At 34.0% G+C, this 22,971-nt stretch overlaps 1 protein-coding gene across 3 annotated transcripts in view; it reads left to right on the top strand.

Annotated features, from left to right (window-relative positions):
- Positions 1–22,971, top strand: part of CNTN1 (contactin 1) — a 164,595-nt gene that overhangs the window by 53,054 nt on the left and 88,570 nt on the right. For 2 of the 3 annotated variants that reach the window (XM_509005.9, XM_016923638.4), the window contains one exon: positions 20,833–20,991. In XM_509005.9, coding sequence (XP_509005.2) covers positions 20,833–20,991 — 159 coding nt within the window. Of the gene's footprint in view, positions 1–11,377; positions 16,202–20,832; positions 20,992–22,971 lie in introns of those variants that run through there. The other variant, XM_003952220.6, reaches the window with a different exon arrangement.

Here is a 22,971-nt window from a genome sequence, read left to right as displayed (position 1 = left end):
TCCATGTCTTTTTCTCATAATTTGTTGACCAAATCTTATTCATCCTTCAAGTCTTAAAGTATATACTAAGTTCATGAATCCTTCTCTTGATGTCCCCAATATGAGCTCCGATCTTCTGAATTTTCATAACATATATTGCTTTCTCTCATATGTTTTATAGCAGTTGGTACACAGTTATCTACTCTCCTAAGTTGTAAAATTCATATTTTTTTTTTAGTGAATGGCAGAGTTCCTTTGCATTGTTTTGTAGCTCTCTCTTTCTGTCTCAGTGTCAGTTAAAATTACTATTTTTTCACATTTCACCTACTAAAAATATTTATTGAACATTAATTGTACATTTTGCCTTTACTTTTCACACTATCAGATAAATTGGCAATAAAATGATATTTGTGGCTTGTTTATTTTAATTCTCCTTCCACATCTGGGTCAATATAATTTTACTCAATCTCATGCAGCTCCTGCATTTCCCTCTAGAGCAATGTTAATATGGGGTCCCTAAGCAACACTGGGCAAATGCTGAAAACCCTTCTACTCCATTTGAATATATTCTCCAATAGAGTTTTAAGAAGTCTAGTTGAAGTTTATTCATCTGAACGAACTTGGAAATACATTCCACAAACCACTTATTGAATAATAACAAATAAAAATGAGACTACAAAATCCTAAGTCAAACAAAATTCATTTAGGTTCAGTATTTTCATTTAAAGTATTTTGTTATCTGGGACATTGATTGTTTTCAAGAATTATTAGGGAGAGGGATTAGAGGGATTAGTTCACCATTCTTCCTAGTCAGACCACTAGCTGTTAAGTCATTTCCAGAAGTAGCCAAAGTGTATATTTAATTGAAATTGCTTGCATATGAAAATAATTAGCATTAATATTGCAATAGGAGTTATGTTACAGTGTGTGGACATAAATGTCTTCATATGATTACATTGTAGTAAACTCATAGTACTATTACCATAGAATACTCTGTAATATTCAGAGTGAAGAGGAATTTTACAGATGAAATGCAAGGGTAGTCATGATACTAGCCACACATACTTAGGTAATTAATTATCACCACTATATGTATTTTTATAGAGAATCAATAAAAAGAAGCTATAGCCAATATTATGTAGAAATAAAAACGTATACAGCATTTTAAGTCCTTGCACTATAGTAGGATGCTAATAAAACCATACAGGTACATGAAAATACTGCTTACCTCTGTTAAAGTCAGCAGAGTCATAACCATTCTTCAAACTTTATTTCTAATAATAGAAAAAGTATCCATTTCATATCAAAAGAAATTTGCAATTAAAATAGTCAAATATATTTGACTATTACAGAACTTGTGTCAAAAACATGTATAGATGTTCTAATATGCTTTATATATTTAAACCAGAAGGTATACAATTAAACAGTTGTTTTTATTTTTTAATAATAATGGTGAGCAATGTATAAGACATGCCCTGCCTTAAGTGATATTATTATTGGTCTATTTATTCATTTAATTATACTTTTGTATCTAGTTCAGGAAATCATAACCTGGAGTCTATGAACAGGCTTTAAGGGATCCATGGACCACCAGAAATTGTACATAAAATTCTACGTGTATGTACCTTTTCCTGGGAAAATGATTTGTAATTTTCATAAGATTTTCGTAGCCAGCAATGTCCCACAAGGCATTAAAAAGCTAATCTATTTTTTATTTCCCCATCTAGATCAAGACTCTCTAATAAAATAAATTGAAGGATGATTATTCACTTCCTGTAAAAGAATAAAATACTAATAAATTTCATGTAGTTAAATCTAATAGCACATTTAGATTGTGAATTGCTTTTAAAAGATTCGATTTGCACTCAACCCTTCAAAATTACATGTTTGTAAAAAATATTAAATATGTTATGTAGTAGACAGTAGAAATCTATAAGAACTTTCCATATTTGAGATGGACTAATTTTAATCCATATTCAGATATTGGTAATCTGAACTGCAGCTGCTGAAATTAGTGGTGCAATGAGAAGGACAGTAAACACAGTAGAGGGGAAAGCAATTTCGTCTGAGGATCGCTAAGAAATTTTTTATAACAAAATTATTTCTGTGTATAAATGATTATGCCTTATCAGAGAAGACTGAAACAAAAGTATAAATATTTAGACATAATTAAGATTGTGGATTTCTTTTAGCCTACATCACACTGAAGGAAATGAATACATAGTAAGAACAGTGTTGCTGCCCTAATCAACATGTGTGTGTGCATGTGTGTGCGTGTGTGCACGCATTTGTAATTGTGGGTGGGCAAGGGTGAGTATATGCATACAGCATGATGAAAGCAATTTCTATCAGAAAAGAAGTGTGTTTTAATTTATTCCTTGCCTTTTTATTGTATATTGAGCTTAGAATGTAAGCAGTCAAGTAGTTAAATCTGAATGCCTCTACATATAAAACTAAAATTAAATGTAGGAAAAATATAGTCAATGGAAAATGTAGCATTGGATCTGATTTCATGGGGCCTTTTACTGAGAGAAAACACTCCCGCTGTGAGTTTTTTGTGTCATGTATGGTAGGATTTAGAAATGAAGAAAGCAGTGGCAATTGTCGCCAAAGAGAAACAATCTGTAGAAAATGTCCCCGATAATAAGATATGAACTATTGTAATTCTGTAAAAGCATAAATGTGTACTTATAGAAAGCTATAGCACTTTAATTTATTTACCATATAACTGGGTCCAAAGATGCTTGAGGAAAAGAGGCCAGTAAAGTTGCATGCATTGTCTAATCCTCCAGCTCTGCAAACAACTTCAAATCATGAGATTGTATTGACCATGTAATTTTCACTTTTCTTTTCTAAAGTTGGCTTTTATATGAGTTATATCTGTTAACTTTGGCAACATTTCTGTTAGTCTTTCTATAGTATAGAGATTATTTTTGCAAGAGTAACGTTTCTTCAAATGCTGTTGTCCAGGAGGTCTAACATATAAAATCGAAGATGAAGATAAATAAATAAACATTTGTGTCGTCACAACCCTGGCAAAAGCAGATTATCTACTCTGAAATAGGACACCTCCAACCCAGCCCCCTAAGGATTCTAACAGATTTAGATAAATAAAATATGAATCTATATAAAAAATGAAAATTGATGGCCAGGTGTGGTGGCTCACAACTGTAATCCCAGCACTTTGGGAGGCCAAGGAATGCGTATTGCTTTGAGGCCAGCCTCAGCAACATGGCAAAAAACCCGTCTCTACCAAAAATACAAAAATAAGCTAGGCATGGTGGCAAGAGATTAAAATGCTATGCTTGATATGATGACATTTAAATAACTTATAGAAGATTTTAGTGAAAGTTTATTTTTTTCCTATGAAGAACACATATTGACCTCAATTTTCCAATTTTCCAAATAATATTGTTGGTGAAAGGAGTAATTTCAGAATCATCCCTTTAAGACAGGGGTTTGTATAATATACCTGAAGGAATTTAGAACTTAAATCACTATAGATTACTTAATATTTAAGAGGCCTTAAACATGTTGCGTTATGTTTAAAATGTTTAAAATATTTATATTTTAAAATGTTAATGTTAATATTTAAAATGTTAATATTTAAAGGTCTTAAATATGTTGCCTTATATTGCCTCAGTTTTAAAATAAGAACCAGGTATGTTCTTATTTTAAAATAAGAACCAGGTATGTTCTTCAGATGTTTTTAGGCTTCTGGTATAAAAGTCTACATTAAGAGTATTGATACAAATTTCTTCTGTTGTTGCAATAAAATTTTTATTTCTTAGGTCCCATAAAAGTATATTTCAGGTTGCCTCGTCAAAGTAAGTGTCTGATGCTTGTGAACAGCCCTGTATGAATATTTTTTAGCAAACAACATTTCTAAAGCTCTTCAGCTAAAAGAGTGTCATTTAGAGGCAAAGGTTTTGCAGGATTTATACAGCAAGATTTATTTTGGAAACCTATGTGCAGCTTGCCAAATCTAAATTCTCATTCATGAGTGCACCTTTGGACAACATTCAAAAATAGACCATAAAATTAGGCCCCAAATAAAAAAGAAATTAGGCTTTAACTTGTACATGTATTACCACTTTCTCTGGTATTTCTGATGTATTATAAATATTTTGGCAATGCTTCTGGCTAAGGAACACTTTCCTGCCACCTGGGTGAACAAAACATGTTTGCCACTGAAATTGCCAAAATAGAAAATGCAGTTAGGATTATATCTTATGGACTATATATTTGTTTACATCTTATATGTTACATTAAATGACGTTTCTTCACTCAAATCTGAGTTTAAAAACAAACAAAAGAAAAAGAAAACGACTTTGCTATCTAAACTTTTTCTTTTGGCCTGGTTCTCAACTCTAACATATGCTGTATAGAATTTTAAAATGTTTTGGAAAAAGAGTAGCTGAAACTAAAGCAAATGATATGAAAACTCTGTAAATCATTTTCTCCTCAAAAGAAGTTTGTGTTCTTTACATTATTACATTAGAAGCTTATTTATTTTACCTTACGTGGACTTGTATTTAGGTGAAAACACCGTGTAAGTGTGTGTGTGTGTGTGTGTGTGTGTGTGTGTGTGTGTGTGTGCAGCTTTCCACTTTATTTCTAAGGAAAAAATACAGTTACAGAATGGAGAGAGATATTAGTTAGAGGTCATCTTTATTGATATACCCTGTTAAGGTTTTTATTGCTTAGCCTAATGACGTGGTTACCAGATTGTTTCTTAAGAAGGCTATTTGGTTGATTACTAAACCACTTTTAAACTCTTGGATAAGTTAAAGTAACACGGTGGAACAAATAAATAAGCCAATAAGCCTGATGGAAGCTGTCAGTATACGTTTTAGTTGGAATAATATCGCAGTATTTTAAAGTACTATAATAGTTGCCTAAAGGTCTTTTCTATGGAAAATGCTCTTGGGTATTTTACTCCCAGCTGGTTTACATTAGCAGAGTTAATATCCAGCGTATCCCACTCTTCACTGTCCAGACAAAATTAGTTCTGAAGCATTTACTTGGAGATGATGGTCCAGGAAAATTAGTATTCTTTTTTTTGTAAGAAATATGGAATAGATAAACATTTTCTTTCTCTAAGATAAAAGTGTTCTAATGGTCCTATTATTGGCAAATCATGTGTTAGTTACGTCTTTTCTCCTTCCCACTTTTTCACAGTAACTATATGAAATCTCTGCATTTATGTTCAAATTTGAAAATACAATTTTAAATGTAGAACTAATCTTATGGGTTATCTAGAAAGTTCCTACCCCTTCATTTAACAATTTGGACTCTGAGAGAAAGAGTTCCTCCCCTGTATTTTCCATCTACATGGTGGCAAACAATAATCTTGGGACCCCAGTCCAGTCTTCTCATTGTACTAGACTTTCTCCAGAAAGTATGGATAAATAAAATCTATAGTTAATTTCTAAAACTCACTATACCAGAAAGATTATCAAGTCTATTCTGGAGCTGGTAGGACAAATTCTTTTACTAATTTTTACTAAATAGTAAAAGTTATTGATTTCAGTTTCTGCTCTTTTCTCTTTCTGTTCCTACTATCTGGCATATGCTAATACAAAATATATAATTTTTAAAACATTGTAGGAAAAATAAAGCCAAAGACATGCATTATAAACAGATGTAATCATTAATTCTTGGATTATTTAGGGTTCTATTTGCATGACTAGCTCAGGGACCTTGGATATTAGTGAGGGCCACAGGACCGCATGTTGCCATGTGAAAAGTTTGTGTAACTCTTGGTGCTAAATCAGATTTTAAGCTTCTGTGGTATCTGGCATAAATGTTCACGTTGTGTTCAAGAATCCTTACATTCAACATATTCTTAAATAAGCAAATATGGGTTTATGTTTGAAATTATTATTAAGGTATGGCAGGCCAAAATAAATTAAAAAGGACTTTTAAATTAAGCAATTTAAGTATTATGTAGTTGAGAAGAATAGACATAAATGTTCTATATAATATACACACCAAGTTAAACAGGCATGTAAGTATACACACCTCATCACACCACACACACACACACACACACACACACACGCATTGGAAGAGATCCAGAAAAGAGACGATCATATAAAGGCAGAAAGATCTGGGTCCAAATCATCACAGTCAAATCGAAGAGAATGGTTGAGGTAGTTTTTCAAGTATTTGGGGCAGAAAAACACACATTTACCTCAGATATTTGGATAATTGCCTCCACTTTCCACTTGCTCTAGCCAACGAAGTCTTGCCACAGAGACAGACTAGAGATTCCATCTCATCAGCCTTGCAGAACTGAGACAGGAAAATGGTCCTTGCTGCCCACACTGGCTGGAACAATGACAACTGGGCGCCATTCTGAGCCATCCTGACCCCACTCTGCACTAACCACAGCAATGCATCCATTGATAGCAAAACCTGCCCAGAAATTAAGCCTTCCCCTTCCCACTGAGAATCAACAAATTCAGATCAAAGAAATACGACTGGGCTGGTTCTCCATAATTGTAATACACAAAAGCTAAAATACTGAGCTGAAATGCATATTTGGTTATAACAAATGCAGAATTTAGAAAATTTAAAGTCAGAACTTAGTGGTTATTTAAACAAAAACTCTAGTAAAAATGACAGCTTTCCCAATTACTTCTGGAATTTTAAAGTACATCAATAATTTGAAATTGTATTTTTCAATGCAAGTTCAGCGTAAATTGAGGTACACTCAAGATTTTTTTCAAATATGGCCACAAAATAGGTAATTCACTCAGAATGATTCACATTATTTTAAATTTTAAGATAGGTCTTGAAAATTATCTAGATGAACATTTCATCTTACAAATTCAAAACTTAAAATATAAGGATAAGAAGATACTATGTTATGCGCTAATATAAATTTAGATTTTTCTTTCCCTCCACACTAGAGTACAGTGAGAAAAGCTCCCGTGGAGGATTTCTTCTTTTCTGCAATTAATTACTCCCGGGTCTCTTATAATCAAACTGGTCAGCTTTTGGCAAACTGGAATTTCTTTTTTTGCTGCACATTTAGTGTGTACCCATGGCTCCCTTAAAAAATAATCGGCCAGGGGAGGCAGAGGCAGGAGAAGTGCTTGAACCCAGGGGGCGGAGGTTGCAGTGAGCTAAGATCATGCCACTGCACTCCAGCCTGGGCAGTAGAGCGAGACTCCATCTCATCTCAAATAATAATAATTATAATAATAATAATCAGCCTGGTGCAGTGGCTCATGGCTGTAATCCCAGCACTTTGGGAGGCCAAGGAGGGTGGATCAGGAGGTCAGGAGTTCGAGACCAACCTGACCAATATGGTGAAACCCCATCTGTACTAAAAATAAAAAAATTATTTGGTGTGGTGGCACATGCCTGTAGTCCCCCCTGCTTGGGAGGCTGAGGCAGGAGAATCACTTGAACCCAGGAGGTGGAGGTTGCAGTAAGCCGAGATCGTGCCACTGCACTCTAGCCTGGGCGACAGAGTGAGACTGTCTCAAAAAAACAAAACAAAACAAACAAACAAACAAAAAATAACCGTTCTACCACTCAGTTTGATTCCAGGGAGACAGTAGGAAAGCTTTACAGAACTTAGCAGGCCTTGGGAGCTTTTAGACACTGCATGCATTTCAGTGCTCCATAGTGATTCATACATCCATGCATATTTACCAGATAATTATGCCAAATTAGGCTACAATTATGCCAATAATGTCAAAGTTCAAGAGCAATACAGATAATCAGAGATACCTACAAGTCTCGAAGAATATGAATAAATGGCAATTAGTTCATATTTTGAAAGTAATTGTGATTTATGTTGGTAAAATACTGCATTTTTCCAACTCAAATCTTTAGGCTGTGAAAAGGTATTTATATAAAATGATGAATATAAAATGAAAATAAAGATATATAATTATATAATTTAATATATAATGACAGAATGTAACTACATAGCATGTTATAATAAAATATATATTATATGTCATATAACATGTATTGATTATATCATAAAATGATATATAACATTTATTAAGGACATTGTTTACCAGATTTAATTTTAAAGGACAGGTATCGTTACTGTATTATATTCATTTTACACATGAGAAAATTGAATCTAATGAGGCTAAGTTAATCACTAAAGGTCACAAAGCTACTAAGTGGAAGAACAAGGTTTGAATGCAGACAGTCTAATTTCAGGTAGAACACCCAGCTCATGGCTGTAGCACACTATAACTAAAACTTAATTCAAATATATTCAATGTGATAAAATAATCAGTGTGGAAAAGCTAAGCTGCTGGCCTTTTACTTTCTTGGCAATAAATGTTTATTCTATAGAGTGTAACTGATACTGATCTTGCTATTTTATTTTTGCTCATGTTATATTTATGGCTGGCCTATTACAAGGGAAACTATAGTAGTTATTTTTTTTTCAGCTACTCAACTTTACACAGTTATAATTACAATAGCAAAACCAATAAATGAATTGTACTAGATGGCTTGAAAGCTTGATTTTATAATGTGCTCTTTGGCCTAAAAATAGGTAAATGAAATTTTGATGTGTGTTTTCCTGCTTTTTAAAATAATGTATAATTCATACAGTTAAAAATAGTTCATTCAGAATATTTAAATATCTTAGATTATAATGTCTACACTTATAGGATTTTCCTATAAATTTTACCACGTCATCCTACAAAATTGCTATGAGGTGGTAGTACAAGGACTGTTATTCCCATTTCATAGGCAAAGGAAGTTTAAAAAAGAAAAAATTATATTTTCAACTATCAGTTATAAAGCCAGAATGTGGCCAGATACTAGTGTTCCAAATTCAACTACATGAATATGCTTTTCCCTTCTTGATGTTTAACGTTCCCAAAGACAGAAGTCAGACCATATAATTTTGTATTGTGCATCTCTATCATTGTTGGTACATGGTTTGTCCAATTAATTAGGTAATTCCCTCAAAACACTCTGAGTTATTGATAATTCCAAGTTAAGTTAGAGAGTAGAGTAACATTTTAGCTCATTTAAAATTAGAATTTCATTAATAGTTTCCCTTTTCAGCTCATTTTACTAAATAAGACAAAAACACCTTAGCCTCATTGCTGAAAATATAACCAAGAAAAAACTTAACGATGTAAAATCCCTTTCGAGCAGTTTTATTACCTATGATTTTTGTGCAGTCTGCCATTTCCAGTCTCGTGACTATGCAGTGCTTTCTTGAGGGAGCCTTTTGTGGGCTTGCTTTCCACCCAGTTTATGGAAATTTAATTTGGTCATAAAAGTTTGGGCACCTACGCATATTAGAATGAAGGAAACTCAGAAAAAGCTTTTACCCTCTAAACTCATCATCAGTTTATGAAGCTACAGAGAGATTTTAGTGCTTTTGAATTCCTACAATAGCTTCTCCAACTCTAATTGTCACTACTGGGATTAAATGAAACATACACAGAGAGAGAAAGAAATGTTTAAGTATTCTGCAACTGACACTTAGCTAGGATACCCCATTAGATCAGAGCAGCAAGGCACAGTTCTAAATCTTTTCTCTGCCAGAGCGCTTTTCCATCATCATGTTTAACTGTACACTATACTCTCATAACTGATTGCAGATTTTGGCATAAATCCAAAAAAACCTTTTTCCCCTAAAAAGCACAACACTATTTTAATTGTTATTTGCTTAATGCCAGCTAACAGTGATGATCATTGTGTGGACATGGGAAGACATAAGGGAGTGGCTGAGGTTCATGTGCATTTTCCGGGGCACCCCTGAAGAGCCAACACCTTCACCTAAAAGTGCATTGGGATGCAAGTGAGTGAGAGTTAGCATGCTACCGGGATAACTTTGAATCCACTTTATCCTTTGGGAAAAAAATGCAGAAACTTCTGAATTCTCAATATTATTAGTAGCAAATTACTTGTGACACACCAGAGTGTAGAGATCCCTTGTGTAATTATTCCCAGAATGGTCTAACGTCCGTCACACTGAAGAACCCACTTCTGAGCATCTGCTTCCTGCACTCTTAAGTGACTCTCAATAATGAGAGCTTGACCGCGCCCCTCCTTCACACATTCCTGAGAATTTCTCGAGAAGAAAGGAACTGTTACTGATAGAAATATGTCAGATCCCGCTGATGTGTAGGGTCTAAGCAACTTGGAGGACCACTATTTGATATCTTCCTACATTGTCTGGTAGATACAGTGACTAATTCAAGGAAATGGCACCCCTCTCTGGAGGAGTTTAGGAAGGCTCCCTTGGTGACTGTTCACAGCACCCCCTTTTCAGACTTAAAATCTCAAATCACAGATAAGCAAACTCTGGTAAAATACCAAAAACTACCCAAACTGCGTTCAAAAGAAAAAAAGAATATATCTAAAATTAGGATTTTCAGTTCTCATCAAAAGGATTTAAAATTTTATATGCTTAAAATGTCAAATGTCTTACGACCTTTTTTTACTATTTACCGTAAGGACTGAATTTACAACAAGCAGTCAGCATAGGCAAGTTTTCCTAGTTTCCGTTTCTTGTATTTAAATAGCTATCTCCAGGGGGCAGTAGTGGCTATAAAATGGTATAATTCTAATAATAACTATCCTTAGTTATGCGTAGGGGAATGAGGTAGGTGATCACTCTGTTAATTACATGGTTTTCCATAACAATATTGCTGTATTAATATACACATACTGCTGTTAAATGATTTGCATGGTGTGATCTAAAAGCTGTGGCTTTTGGTATTAGGTAAATCGATTAGATATCCACTTTGCCTACCTAACCTATGGTCTTAGGCTAGTCTATTAATCACTGTAAGCCTCAAGTTCCATATTTATGAAAGAGAATATGAGTAGTTACAGTCCATACATTGTTCATGGCAACTTTTTATAAACATTGTCCTTTACTTCCTTCCCTTTACTATGAATGTATATATCGACATAAGAAATAAATAAAATATAACTCAAGACACAGTTCTCACAAAACAGCCTTAACCGTTGATTAACTTTTTCAAACCATTGCTTCAATCTATCCTTATTACTTTTATTCTTAGAAGTCTTCAAGGCATAACCATATGTTTCAGTAGATAGACTTGCACTCTGTGGAATGAAATTTACAAAGGATCCACGAGATTTGTTTCGTTTATTTGTTTTTTGAGGAGAGACTTCAGTTACAACGCTTGCTCCTTAGAAAGTCAGTCACTGTGTATGAGGGAAAGGCTTTAATTGGGCCACAGCTTGTGGCATCGGTCTTCTCCCTTTGGCCCCCCGTCCTCAGTGTGTAGGGGAAGATACCTTTCTGTGTTTATTCTTTCACCTTACCCATCAAGGAAATAGGGCAAATCCCCCAAGTGCATGGCTTCCTGCCCCTAATTGGGCATCCACACTCTCCCTTCAGCCTTGATCTTTCCTCTTGCAGGTAAAAACAGAAAAGATGGAGAGAAAAACATGGTGGATTCCTTTCTCCCCGTCTGTGCAAGCCTGCCTCCAACCTGGTGATCGTTGACACTCACCATTTCTGTGAAAGACTTTTTTTTTTTCTAACATATTATACTAGATTTGACTAACTCAATCTTGTAGCTTCTGCAGTTCTCCCCACCCCCAACCTAGTTCTTAGAGTATGTTTCCCCTTTTGAAACATGTAAACATACTTTGGGCATAAATATTTTTAAAAATATAACTATAATGCTTCACTAATACCTTAAAAATGCCTAGTGAACTAACTCAGTACATTATATAATGGCCAAGTGAAAGTTTTGTGTTTTCATGTCCTGTTTTTCTTTGAAATTATATAGCCCAGAAATTAGCTCATTATCTGAAAAATGTATGAAGAACTGATGAATTGTATAATACAGGAGTATTGCCATTGAATGTACTGTTTGATTTATTCAAGCAGGTAATGAACAATGTTGTCAAACTCTCTAATGAGACATCATAATTAGGACATAAGCTAAAAGGGGCATTACTCCAGCAGTCTTTTTTTCTTAATCCTAGTACCATACATATTCTTTGGCATGAAAGAATGAAAAGCATTAGTAAACAACTGAAGTCCTACCATGGCTCTGTAGGGTTTTTGGAACAATTCCTGGAATTGGAAAGTGAAAATGGATAGCATGTGGAGGAAACCCTCATCTGAGTAGCAAGATTTTAGTAAAGATGACTAAGCCATTAACAGCATGCATTCATATTTAATTTTATTGACTCCTGCCATCAGCTTTTGTAGATCTTTTGGGTGGAAGGTTGTGATTTTTACTGGGAGGACTTGAGTAGAAGTGGACGATTAAAATTGAGGAGTATATAATTCTTTCTGGGATTGCTTAAATGTTATTGTTTGAAAATGCCTTCACTTTCCCCATTTGGTCAAAGAGATGTGCTTAAAATTCTTATTCCTTCACAATAAATAATTTTGACTTTCTTAGACAGGTTTGTGTTTAGGTATGAGTTTCTCTTTTACTTCATCTAGCAATTCTCTCTGTGGTCAGAAGAACTCTGAAGAAAGCTTTGAGGGAAATGAATATAACTCTTAAATTATTATATGTGTGTGTATATATATAGTTTAACTTTAAAAATAATTTATTAGTCATCATAAAGAAATAAATGTCTCTGGCTCAAGATGTTACTTATTTCCTTCTTTTATATTTTCTAGTCTCAATTACTGTTCCAAAAGGAGCTATCCTAGAATTTAGACTAGAGATCCAGATTAATTGCCATTTTTGTAAGATGTTTAAAATCAATTTGAGAATTTTCATGTGTCTGTAAACAGCACCATGGAGACATGTATGAATCGTATTAAGGGCATCTTTCTATGTAGTCCATACTGAAATTATACAACCAAGACCAGATAGGAATATTTTTTATTTTATTTTATTTTATTATTACACTTTAAGTTTTAGGGTACATGTGCACAATGTGCAGGTTAGTTACATATGTATACATGTGCCATGCTGGTGTGCTGCACCCATTAACTCATCATTTAGCATTAAGTATTTTGTTTTTTAAAGAAATAATAAAAATTCTAAAGGAAATCATAGGACAGATGTGACTTGTACCAGAAAGGGAAGGACAACCTTAAACTATATCAATATCAAGTAGAAGAATTATACAGGTTCATTTATCTTCCTTTAGTCTTGTTCTTATTTCTAACTGGGATCTAAATTTACCTTTATCAATATCAGAGGTTAAGAAAATTACCATATTCCTATTAAATGGTAGAGATATTTAATAAGATTCAGCTTCATCTTAGTACAACTTCAAACATCAACATGATCGGAAAACATTGATTTATATTTTAAAATAGGATATTGGAGCCATTGTCTTAGATAATTTTCAAGGCAAGAACAGGCCTGCAATAAATAATGAGACTTTGACATTCCTTGGTGAAGAAGATGTCTCCTGCCCTAATATGACTGTCACTCAGCAGTTTCAATTTTATGTTTACTTGATTTAAAAAGGGAAGATAAATTGTTCTGAAAAGTTTTTTGTTTCCTTAACATTTCAAAGTTTTCATTGAAATTTGTTGTTTTGGTAAAAATAAACAGTTAACCACAGAATATTTGTACGTGGTGCTTTGCTTTTAATTACTTACTAGGGAATTACCAGTGGAAAAAAGAATGTCACGAGTGTTTTTCCTACTTACACCAGTTCTGCAGCATGAATATTTATATTAAATGTATGTGCTATATGAATACCCCAAAGAATCAGTGGTTTTGGGGGGTTTATTTCCAACTATAGTTGTTTAGAAAGCCAGTGTTTAAGAGGGAGAGAGCAGGTTAGGGCTACTATCTAAGTAGTGGCACCAACTCAAATGATACGTGGGGTGTAGTCACAGCTACTTTACATCCTGTTTATAAATTGAGACACGAGGATCTTCATTTCTAGTCTTCTATCCAATTTGATTTATCAAAAAAATGAATCTTGATTATTGATTAAGAAAATATGGTCAGCTTATAATGTGTGAATGGTCATTTGGAAAATTTATATATTGTTTTCTCACTATCTTTCCTCAAATGTCTAAATTCCTCTTCATTGAATGTTACTACATTTTTAAAGCAGAAATGACAGAACTGATTAACTATATTTCTCCTCATTTTTAAAAATTAGTTTACATGTGAATGAGAACTGAGTAAAAATCAAATCTATATTTTGTTCATACATAGGTATGATTTTCTAAAAACATTTGTAAAATCCAGGAAAGATTACCAAATATATTTATAGCAATCAATAAAGAGTGGGAATGTATTGAATATGAATTTATAAATGGATGATGTGTTTATCTTTACTTATCTGAGTTAACACTGAAACAAAGATTTAAAAAGGCATGATTGGCCAGGCATGATGGTACACACCTGTAATCCCAGCACTTTGGGAGACTGAGATGGGTGGATCACATAAGCCCAGGAGCTCAAGGCCAGCCCAGGCAACGCGGTGAAACCTCATCTCCATAAAAATAAAAAATAAAAATAAAAAATAAAAAAAGCTATGATCAGTATGTTACAGTTTTTGTCATATTTTCCAAAATATTCACTTGTATACAAGTAATTCATATTCTCCCCAAAAAGAAAGGTCAGCAACGGAAACCTAATAACATTTTTGAATGTGATACTGACAATGCTGTTTTAAAAATATTGTTTTTAGGATAGTTGTTGAAAATTTGGTCTCATGGCAAATTGATTAGGTTCAGATTCTAACTTTGACATTTACTTGCTGGGTGAACGTGGCCATTTTATTTAACCTATTCCTGTCTGTTTCCTCACCTGTAAAATAGGAAAAATAATAGCACTTACATCATAGGGTTATTGGTAAGAATTATAAAAGATTTGGCAGTGACTTCAATATAAGTACTCAGAAAAAAGCATAATTTTTATTAAAATGTACAATATAAATTTCCCCTTTTTGAATGACTAATAATTTTATACCATGTAAATTTTATATTGTTAGCAGTTCAAGTCCAAAGAGAACAATAGCGTAGACTTGTTGTCATCCAGGTAATTACTTGGAAGTCTTTTGCAGACAGGCACATTTAAGCTGTATAATCTAAATTTGAAAATAGATGTTTTCTCATTTTGAGCGTGTTATACCAGAAAACCCTGTCTTTGATCCCATCTCTGTACTCTGTCGCTGATTAGCTATGTATCTCTGACAACAGCCCTTATAGACTTCGGTGTCCTTTTGTAAAATGGATTTTATATATATATATATATATGTTTTAGTGGACTCTTAAATGTATGTGATCTACCTTAAATATTGAAATGTTTCTATTATTTGTCTGTAGTGCATGATTTAATTGTAAAAATGTTGAAAACATAAATTTAGAGAAAGAGAGTAGGGGTGTGGCAAATGAGACTCTGCATTGAATCATGAATGACAGGAGATCATTCAGGCCGTTTCCCCAGTCCTTTACTAGGTTAAAAAGTGACAGAAACAAGTCTCAGTAGCTGTTCGTAGACTTGTTTTTAGCCAACTTTGAAGAACCCCCAAGGTAAGAAACATAACACTAACAAGGACTTTGATAGATCATTATTTTTGTATGCCCCATAGGTGAAATTTTATGGAACATTCTCAGTCAGCATTCTCTAAGAGGGATTTTTAAAGTGAGAGTGAAAGAATATAATGGGTGCAAAACAAGAATAGTAAGAGAGGGGGTCATGCAAATAGGAAAGAAAGAATAGTCCATAGAGGCAGCCACCATCTGAAGTACAGAAAGGTAGCCCAAAGAAGGGTAGCAATTTGAACACTATGATTTTGAATGGGAAAATAAGAATAAAAAAAATCAACACTGAAGTTTGTCCTGCCAACTACAATGAAAGAGGAATTCAATCAGCTGGATAGGCTGAGCACAATTAGTGGTATCCACTCTTGATGACATCCTGTGAGCATTTGAAAGAATCAGGAAACAGAAACAGCAGAAATAGTAGGGATATGATATATGAGCGTAATAAAATGTATTTCAAAAACTCAAGAGCATGGGGTAGGGGGAGGTGGTGACAAGAGAGGAGTGAAGATAAAACTGTATTTATAAAAGCATAAAACAAAAAGCATGCTTTAAATAACTTTTTATTCCCTCCTCCATATTGTTCTTTTTCTCCTCTTTCACCTCTTTCTAACTCCCCAATATTAATGTTAGTGAGAAAAATGGATAAAAAGACTTTGCCAGGTCTAGTCAGAAATATATTTCAGTTCTTTTTCCCCTAACTTCAGATCTTTAATAATTACAGCCAAAGAAAGAAAAAAAAAAAAAACAGAAGACGAATTTGTCATCTAATGTATCTAGGCATTTAAAATCAGGTCAGATTCCAACAGTCTTTTTCAACTGACCAATTTCCCTCTTTTATGTTAACTTTGGGGTAAACAGTTCTTAGAATCCTTAGCTATCTGGCTGAGAACAGCCTAAGAAACTGGAAGGAGATATCAGTAAAGTAATAGTGAAATAAGCTGCATGCGTCAGGCCATTTGCTTACATTTTCCCTGGTTTCCTGAAGGATTTATTGAGAGCGCATGGTAATGGAAACTAAAAAAAGAAAAAAAGAAAGAAAGAAAGAAAGAAACTCAGGGTTAGAATTATGTATGGTTGGGTTTTTTTCATTGACAAAATAATCAGAAGAGTGGTCAGTTCCTAAATACCTTCCTTTGTGCTGAGAACAAAGTAGTTTTGTCATTTTATTTTCTACCTCAACACTTTTCTGTCCATTCTAAACAAAAAAATAAGCAAGTAACATCAGCCTACACTGCTTGAAAACCTTCCTGCTGAGAGACACTGCAGGGCTGGCCCTGGGTTGAAGTCCGACCGTCCACGTTTGTCTCCGTGCTCTGTTTTTTGCCACAAACTGATTCCTTAATACACAGAGTATCTTCACATTCCCAAATTTTCCTCACCTACATCAAAACTACTGGAAAACATTTTACTTTCTATATTGTCCTATAAACCAAAGAGTATCTGAGACAAGTCTCAAGAAAGTTTATTTTGCCAAGGTTATGAATGCACCTGTGACACAGCCTCAGGAGGTCCTGACGACCTGTTCCCGAGGTTGCTGGGATACAGCTTGGTTTTATGTATTTTAGGGGGACATGGGATATCAATCAACACATGTAAGATGTCCATTGGTTCCATCTGGGAAGGTGGGACAACTCAAAATTGGGGGCTTCCAGATCAGAGGTAGATTTAAGGATTTTCTGATTGGCAATTGGTTGAAAGAGTTATTACCAATAGAAAAGAATGTCTGTATTACCATACAGACTTGTGGGTGGTGGAAATCAAGGTTTTCTCCCGCAGATGAAGCCTTCAGGTAGCAAGCTTCCGAAAATAGATTGTAAATGCTTCTTATTAGACTTAAGAAGTCTGTTCTATCAATAATTCCCAAAGGGAGGAGGGTATAATGAGGCATGTCTGGCTGCCACTTGCCATCACTTCCTGAACTAGTTTTTCAGGTTACTTTTGGACTGCCCTTGCCAAGAGAAGGGTTCCTTTCAGATGGCTGGGGGGCTTAGAATTTTATTTGTGGTTTACTGTCCCTGCTTTAAGTAATAAGTGGTAAATGAATACTCTGTAAACAGATCCCTGACAATGACTGACAAAGTACTAATTAACAACTCCTGCCAGGTAGCTAAGATGCTCAGAAATCTTTTAAAGAAGTAATGACAATAATAATATTGTTAATAGATAAGGTTTCCTGATAGCTTTCTATGTACCAGGCTGAGAACTACATTCTTTAAGGACATTATTTCAGTCCTAACAATCATCTGGTTTTTTTTGTTTGTTTGTTTTGTTTTGTTTTGTTTTGTTTTGTTTTGTTTTGAAAAGGAGTCTCACTCTGTCACCCAGGCTGGAGTGCAGTGGCGCAATCTTGGCTCGCTGCAACCTCTGCCTCCCAGGTTCAAGCAATTCTCCTGTCTCAGCCTCCTGAATAGCTGGGATTAGGTGTGTACTGCCATGCCAGCTGATTTTTGTATTTTTCGTAGAGATCCGGTTTCACTCTGTTGGCCAGGCTGTTCTTGAACTCCTGACCTCAGGTAATCCACCTGCCTTGGCCTCCAAAGTGCTGGGATTATAGGCGTGAGTTACCACACCTGGCCTAAAAACAATCTTATATGTTCGGTTTTTATTACTCTTATTTTACAGATGAGTAAACAGGAGCTTAACGATTTTAAGAAACTTGCCCAAGATAAATCAGGGCACAGAACTGAAAGCTGAGTCTATCTTAATTCTAAAATCCCAGTTTTTTAATACAATTATGATTTTAATAGTATTTTTCTCAGGCATTTTTGGGGAGATATTTGTAGGCAATTACTAGATGGAAAAATCTACTTCATATCAGTGGAACCATTACCGAGTAAAATTCCCACACCAGGGTTTTGAAGATACCAACACACCCCTTTCCATTTGTCTTCTCGATTCCACCTCTTCATGATGGTATTTCAAGACAATTGGAAAAATGAAGACTGTATTGTGGATGACAATTATGTTTACAGAACTGCCTGAACATTAATTATAATAAATTTATTTATCTATACACCAAATATTTATGAAGAACCTACCATAGGCCAGACATGTATCCGAGAAAACAATGGACAAGTATAATTATAGTGTTTTGCTCAACAATATTACCCTTAAATGAGTGGATGACTGAATTATTATGCATATAATGTCTCAACAAATACACTAATAATATGCAGCTTTATTCTGACCTTTATGAAATATTACTCATTTGACACCTCAAGAACATCAGAGAATAACAGCAGGGAAATGATTTACATTTTAATGGTTAATGACTAACCTATGATAATTTTGTCTTAAATTCCCTTTAACATTTTCTGAATGCCATACCCCTATGCTCAGAAAAAGTAACTGAATGCATGCATTACAGGGCTTTCTCTTCATTTGAGAAATTCTTTTATTATTCACCTCTAATTTTTTATTTTAACACTCTGAAATATTCTACTTGGTAATTGACTTAGGATGCTGCATTATGTGAAGTAATGAACTTCTTGGTTCTGATCAAGAATGTACACTGTATTTCAATGTGTTTTCTTACATATGAAAAATGCAATATGTTCTCTCTGAATATCAAATGTGTTCTGTTATGTGTCTATTTTCAATTATTTAACATTAAGAAGTCTAAGTATACTATTAAAGGTTATAAATTTATAAAAGTTCACTTGCTTTTCTTATATTTATATGTGATATATTTCCAAATAATAAAATTTACTGTCATGGATAGGGTATGTGTCTTGTGTTATTTTAACATTGGTGGTGATGTGTTTTTGTTGATCTGCACACACTTTCTTCCTTGGGACCACTTTAAGGAAATGGGTGAAGGTTTGGGGTGTTGGCCATACCTCTGCAAATACCAATGTTCTTATAAAGAAAAAGGCCATCTAAGCTACAACCCAACTGATATATAAATATAAAGATATATATTTCAGCTGAAAAATAAAGACAAATGTCCTCTTTAGTATTACATTAATTATGAAAAATGATGGTGCTACTTAATAAAAATTATTAATTATTATATTAAATATGCCTAAATCAATTGGGGGTGGACTCCTTTCTGGTGCAAATAGAACAGGTGATATGTATGTTTAGTTATAAACATTCTGAAATGTCTATACTAGGAGCTGTCTATTAACTGAGAGACTTCTTTAGCTTTTGAAGTGATAGATGCCACTTCACCACTTAAAGGACATTTTTCTCTTATTTTTATTTGTCTTATTTGAAGACAAAAAGCTCTTCAAAGCCCAAAAAGTTGTGTCTCATTTATCTTTTAATTTCTATTTCCCAGCACAGTGCACTGTTGAAAGGATAAAGGAATCATATTGGTACTGAGTTATGAAGCATCTATGAAAACCTATTTTTAACATTGTTTTTTGTTCTGCCAGAACAATTCTTCTAAGACTCTTCAATATAATTTGAGGTTTTAAGAGCATTCCTGGTATATCTCTGAATTGACAATTATTTTCTATATATTATATAAGTAGAAACATTTTTAATATTACTTATTCTTATGACTATAACTAACATGAAATGTATTATGCAAAATGATACATGAAATTATTCCCAGAAATTTCCACTTCAAGTAAAATGAATTACCTATAACATTTAGAGTTATAAGAAAGTATGTGGGCCAGTGCGGTGGTTCACACCTGTAGTCCCAACACTTTGGAATGCCTAGGCATGAGGATCACTTGAGCCCAGAACTCGGAGACCAGCCTGGACAACACGGTGAAACCCAGTCTCTGCAAAAGAGTACACACATGCACACAAAAATTAGTTGGGTGTTGTGGAGTGCTTGTAGTCCCAGCTACTTGGGCGGCTGAGCTGGGAGGATCCCTTGAGCTGGGGAGGCAGGGAGAGGCTGCAGTGAGCCATGATCATCCCCACTGCACTCCAGCCTGGGTGACAGAGTGAGACCCTAACTCAAAAAAAAAAAAAAAAAAGCCACAAAGAACAAAGAGGATGTGTTCAGTTCTGGGGAGGCAGAATGACAATAGACCAAATGTTCCCATATCTAAACTGAATTGTGCTACCATCTGATTCATGCATTCAGCAAGAATTCATTAAATCATGCTATGCTACAATCTGTTAGGTCCCCTTGGTGCCAATTGCATATAATGAGTCAGAGATTACTACATCTGCATAACAATGTCATTTTTAAATGATAGCATTTATCCCCTTCCTTAAAAAGAGATACATGAAATCATTCAGTGAAAACTACAAATGATATCACTTCTTATAATCTATATTTAAAAGAAATGCAGACACACTGATTATATTGGACAAATGTTCTTTAGATTAATGGTTAGAAGACATTTTTATATTCTAATGTGTGTTTGACTCACTAGATGGAATTCACTGATTCATTACCCAAATTTTCATTTCAGGCCCTCCAGGCCCTCCAGGTGGTCTGAGAATAGAAGACATTAGAGCCACTTCTGTGGCACTTACTTGGAGCCGTGGTTCAGACAATCATAGTCCTATTTCTAAATACACTATCCAGACCAAGACTATTCTTTCAGATGACTGGAAAGATGCAAAGACAGGTGAGTTTTATTTGTCTGATTAATCCGTGCATGTTTTCAAAGTGAATTCTTTTCTCAAAAACAAAAATTTGGAGGTTTTAAAAATGTCATTATCTACCTTGAAAGGCTTTCTTTCTTAAATTTTTAAAAATGTATTCTAATATTTTGGTAATGAAGAAAATTACATAGAATTTACACATTTAAATGTGTTAAAGCTATAGAAAAAGAAGTATCATTTCTAAATCAATATATAATGGAAAGCAAAATGAGGCCTCCTGGGTTTCTTACTTGAGTTTTGTGTGAGATTTACTGCCCCAAAATCATTGGGAAGTCTATTTTTGAGCAAATAGCATTTATAGCATATTATTTATGACCCTTTTTATTTGGGTATATATGTACTATAGTTCTGAATTTCTAAAAAACCACATTGATCATAAATCTTAAATTAAGCATCCAAATCTTACTACTATAACCCTTTATGTGAATGATCTCACCCGGTTTGAATTTCCTCAAAACAGATTTTTAAAGACATTTTGGATCTTTCAACCTTTTTCTTTTCTTATATTAAGATTTTCTAAAGTTGATCGGGAAAAATTAACTAAGAATAAGTGGGTACTTTCCTTTGTCTACAACTTTGCCATTTGTCATGACTAGCCTACAATATCACACATTAATACATATATTTTCTCCTGTAAAATGGAAGATTGAAGACCTTTTTGATAAAATAACCTGTTTATCTTTGTAACTTTTGACAATATTTTTAAACAAACTTGTCATTGCCAGAATTCTTTAAGATGGAAAAGAGGAGACATAGAAATATTTTCCCAGTTGTCACAAGAGGAGAAAAGAGACACGAGTGTGTGAATAAAATGTTCCTCCTTTTTAAAAAACTAAAAAAAAAAAAATACTCTAATCTCCCAAATCTGCTTTCATTTTAGATTTATCTTAACATAATGGAAATCCCATTTCCCAAATGCCAATATTCGTATTGCTCACTAAGATATTTTAATTTAAATTTACTTCTATTTGATACTTCTCTCCCTCCAGGGAAATAAATCAAATATAAACTTGAGGTCTGTTGCAAGGATTTAGGATATATTTTAATATCAGATGATTCCCCACCTAAGTGTATAAAGTTGCAATAAATTAGAAATAGGTGAAATATTTCCATTACATTATGCTTATTGTTTTAAGAATTATCTGTAAATATTCTTGACAAAATCAGATCATCTGAAAAATAATTTTAAAAACCTTTTAGATACTTTATAAACCTAAAGCATGGGCAGTTTCTACTTTTCTGAAGAGAATGGAAAAGTATGATAATAATGAAACTATTAGAAATCTAGCCACATTAAAATAAATAAATGGTTTAAAATTGGTTTGGCCCTGAGAAAAGAAATACTAATTGCAATCATTTTCATTATTTATGTATGCTTACTATGTAGCTCAATTTAAATATGCTTCTTATTTTAAAATATCCACTAGAAAGTAAGTTCCATGAAGGTAAAAACTGTTTTATTCACTGTTCTATCTCTAGCACCTATATCAGGGCCCACAGTGCTCATTCATTAAACATGTTTATTGAGTCCCCACTGTGTGCCAGAACCTATTCTAGATGCAGTATGTATAGGTGAGTAGCAGTGAACAAAATAACAACAACAAAACCTGTCTTCAAGGAGCTTATACTATAGTAGAAGAGATGCCAATACAGAATTAAAATATATAGTAAGTCATGTGGTGATGAATGCTAGAGAGAAACAACAGAAAAGAGGAATGGGGAAGTAGGAGATGTGTTTTAAATAGGGTATTTCTCATGTTCTCACTCATAGGTGGGAACTGAATAATGAGAACACTTGGACACAGGGTGGGGAACATCACACACCGGGGCCTGTCTTGGGGTGGGGGGAGGGGGGAGGATAGCATTAGGAGATATACCTAATGTAAATGATGAGTTAATGGGTGCAGCACACCAACATGGCACATGTATACATATGTAACAAA

The sequence above is a fragment of the Pan troglodytes genome, chromosome 10, assembly GCF_028858775.2.
Source record: "Pan troglodytes isolate AG18354 chromosome 10, NHGRI_mPanTro3-v2.0_pri, whole genome shotgun sequence".
In the NCBI taxonomy this organism is placed as follows: Eukaryota; Metazoa; Chordata; class Mammalia; order Primates; family Hominidae; genus Pan; species Pan troglodytes.
This window is presented reverse-complemented; position numbering and strand designations above follow the sequence as displayed.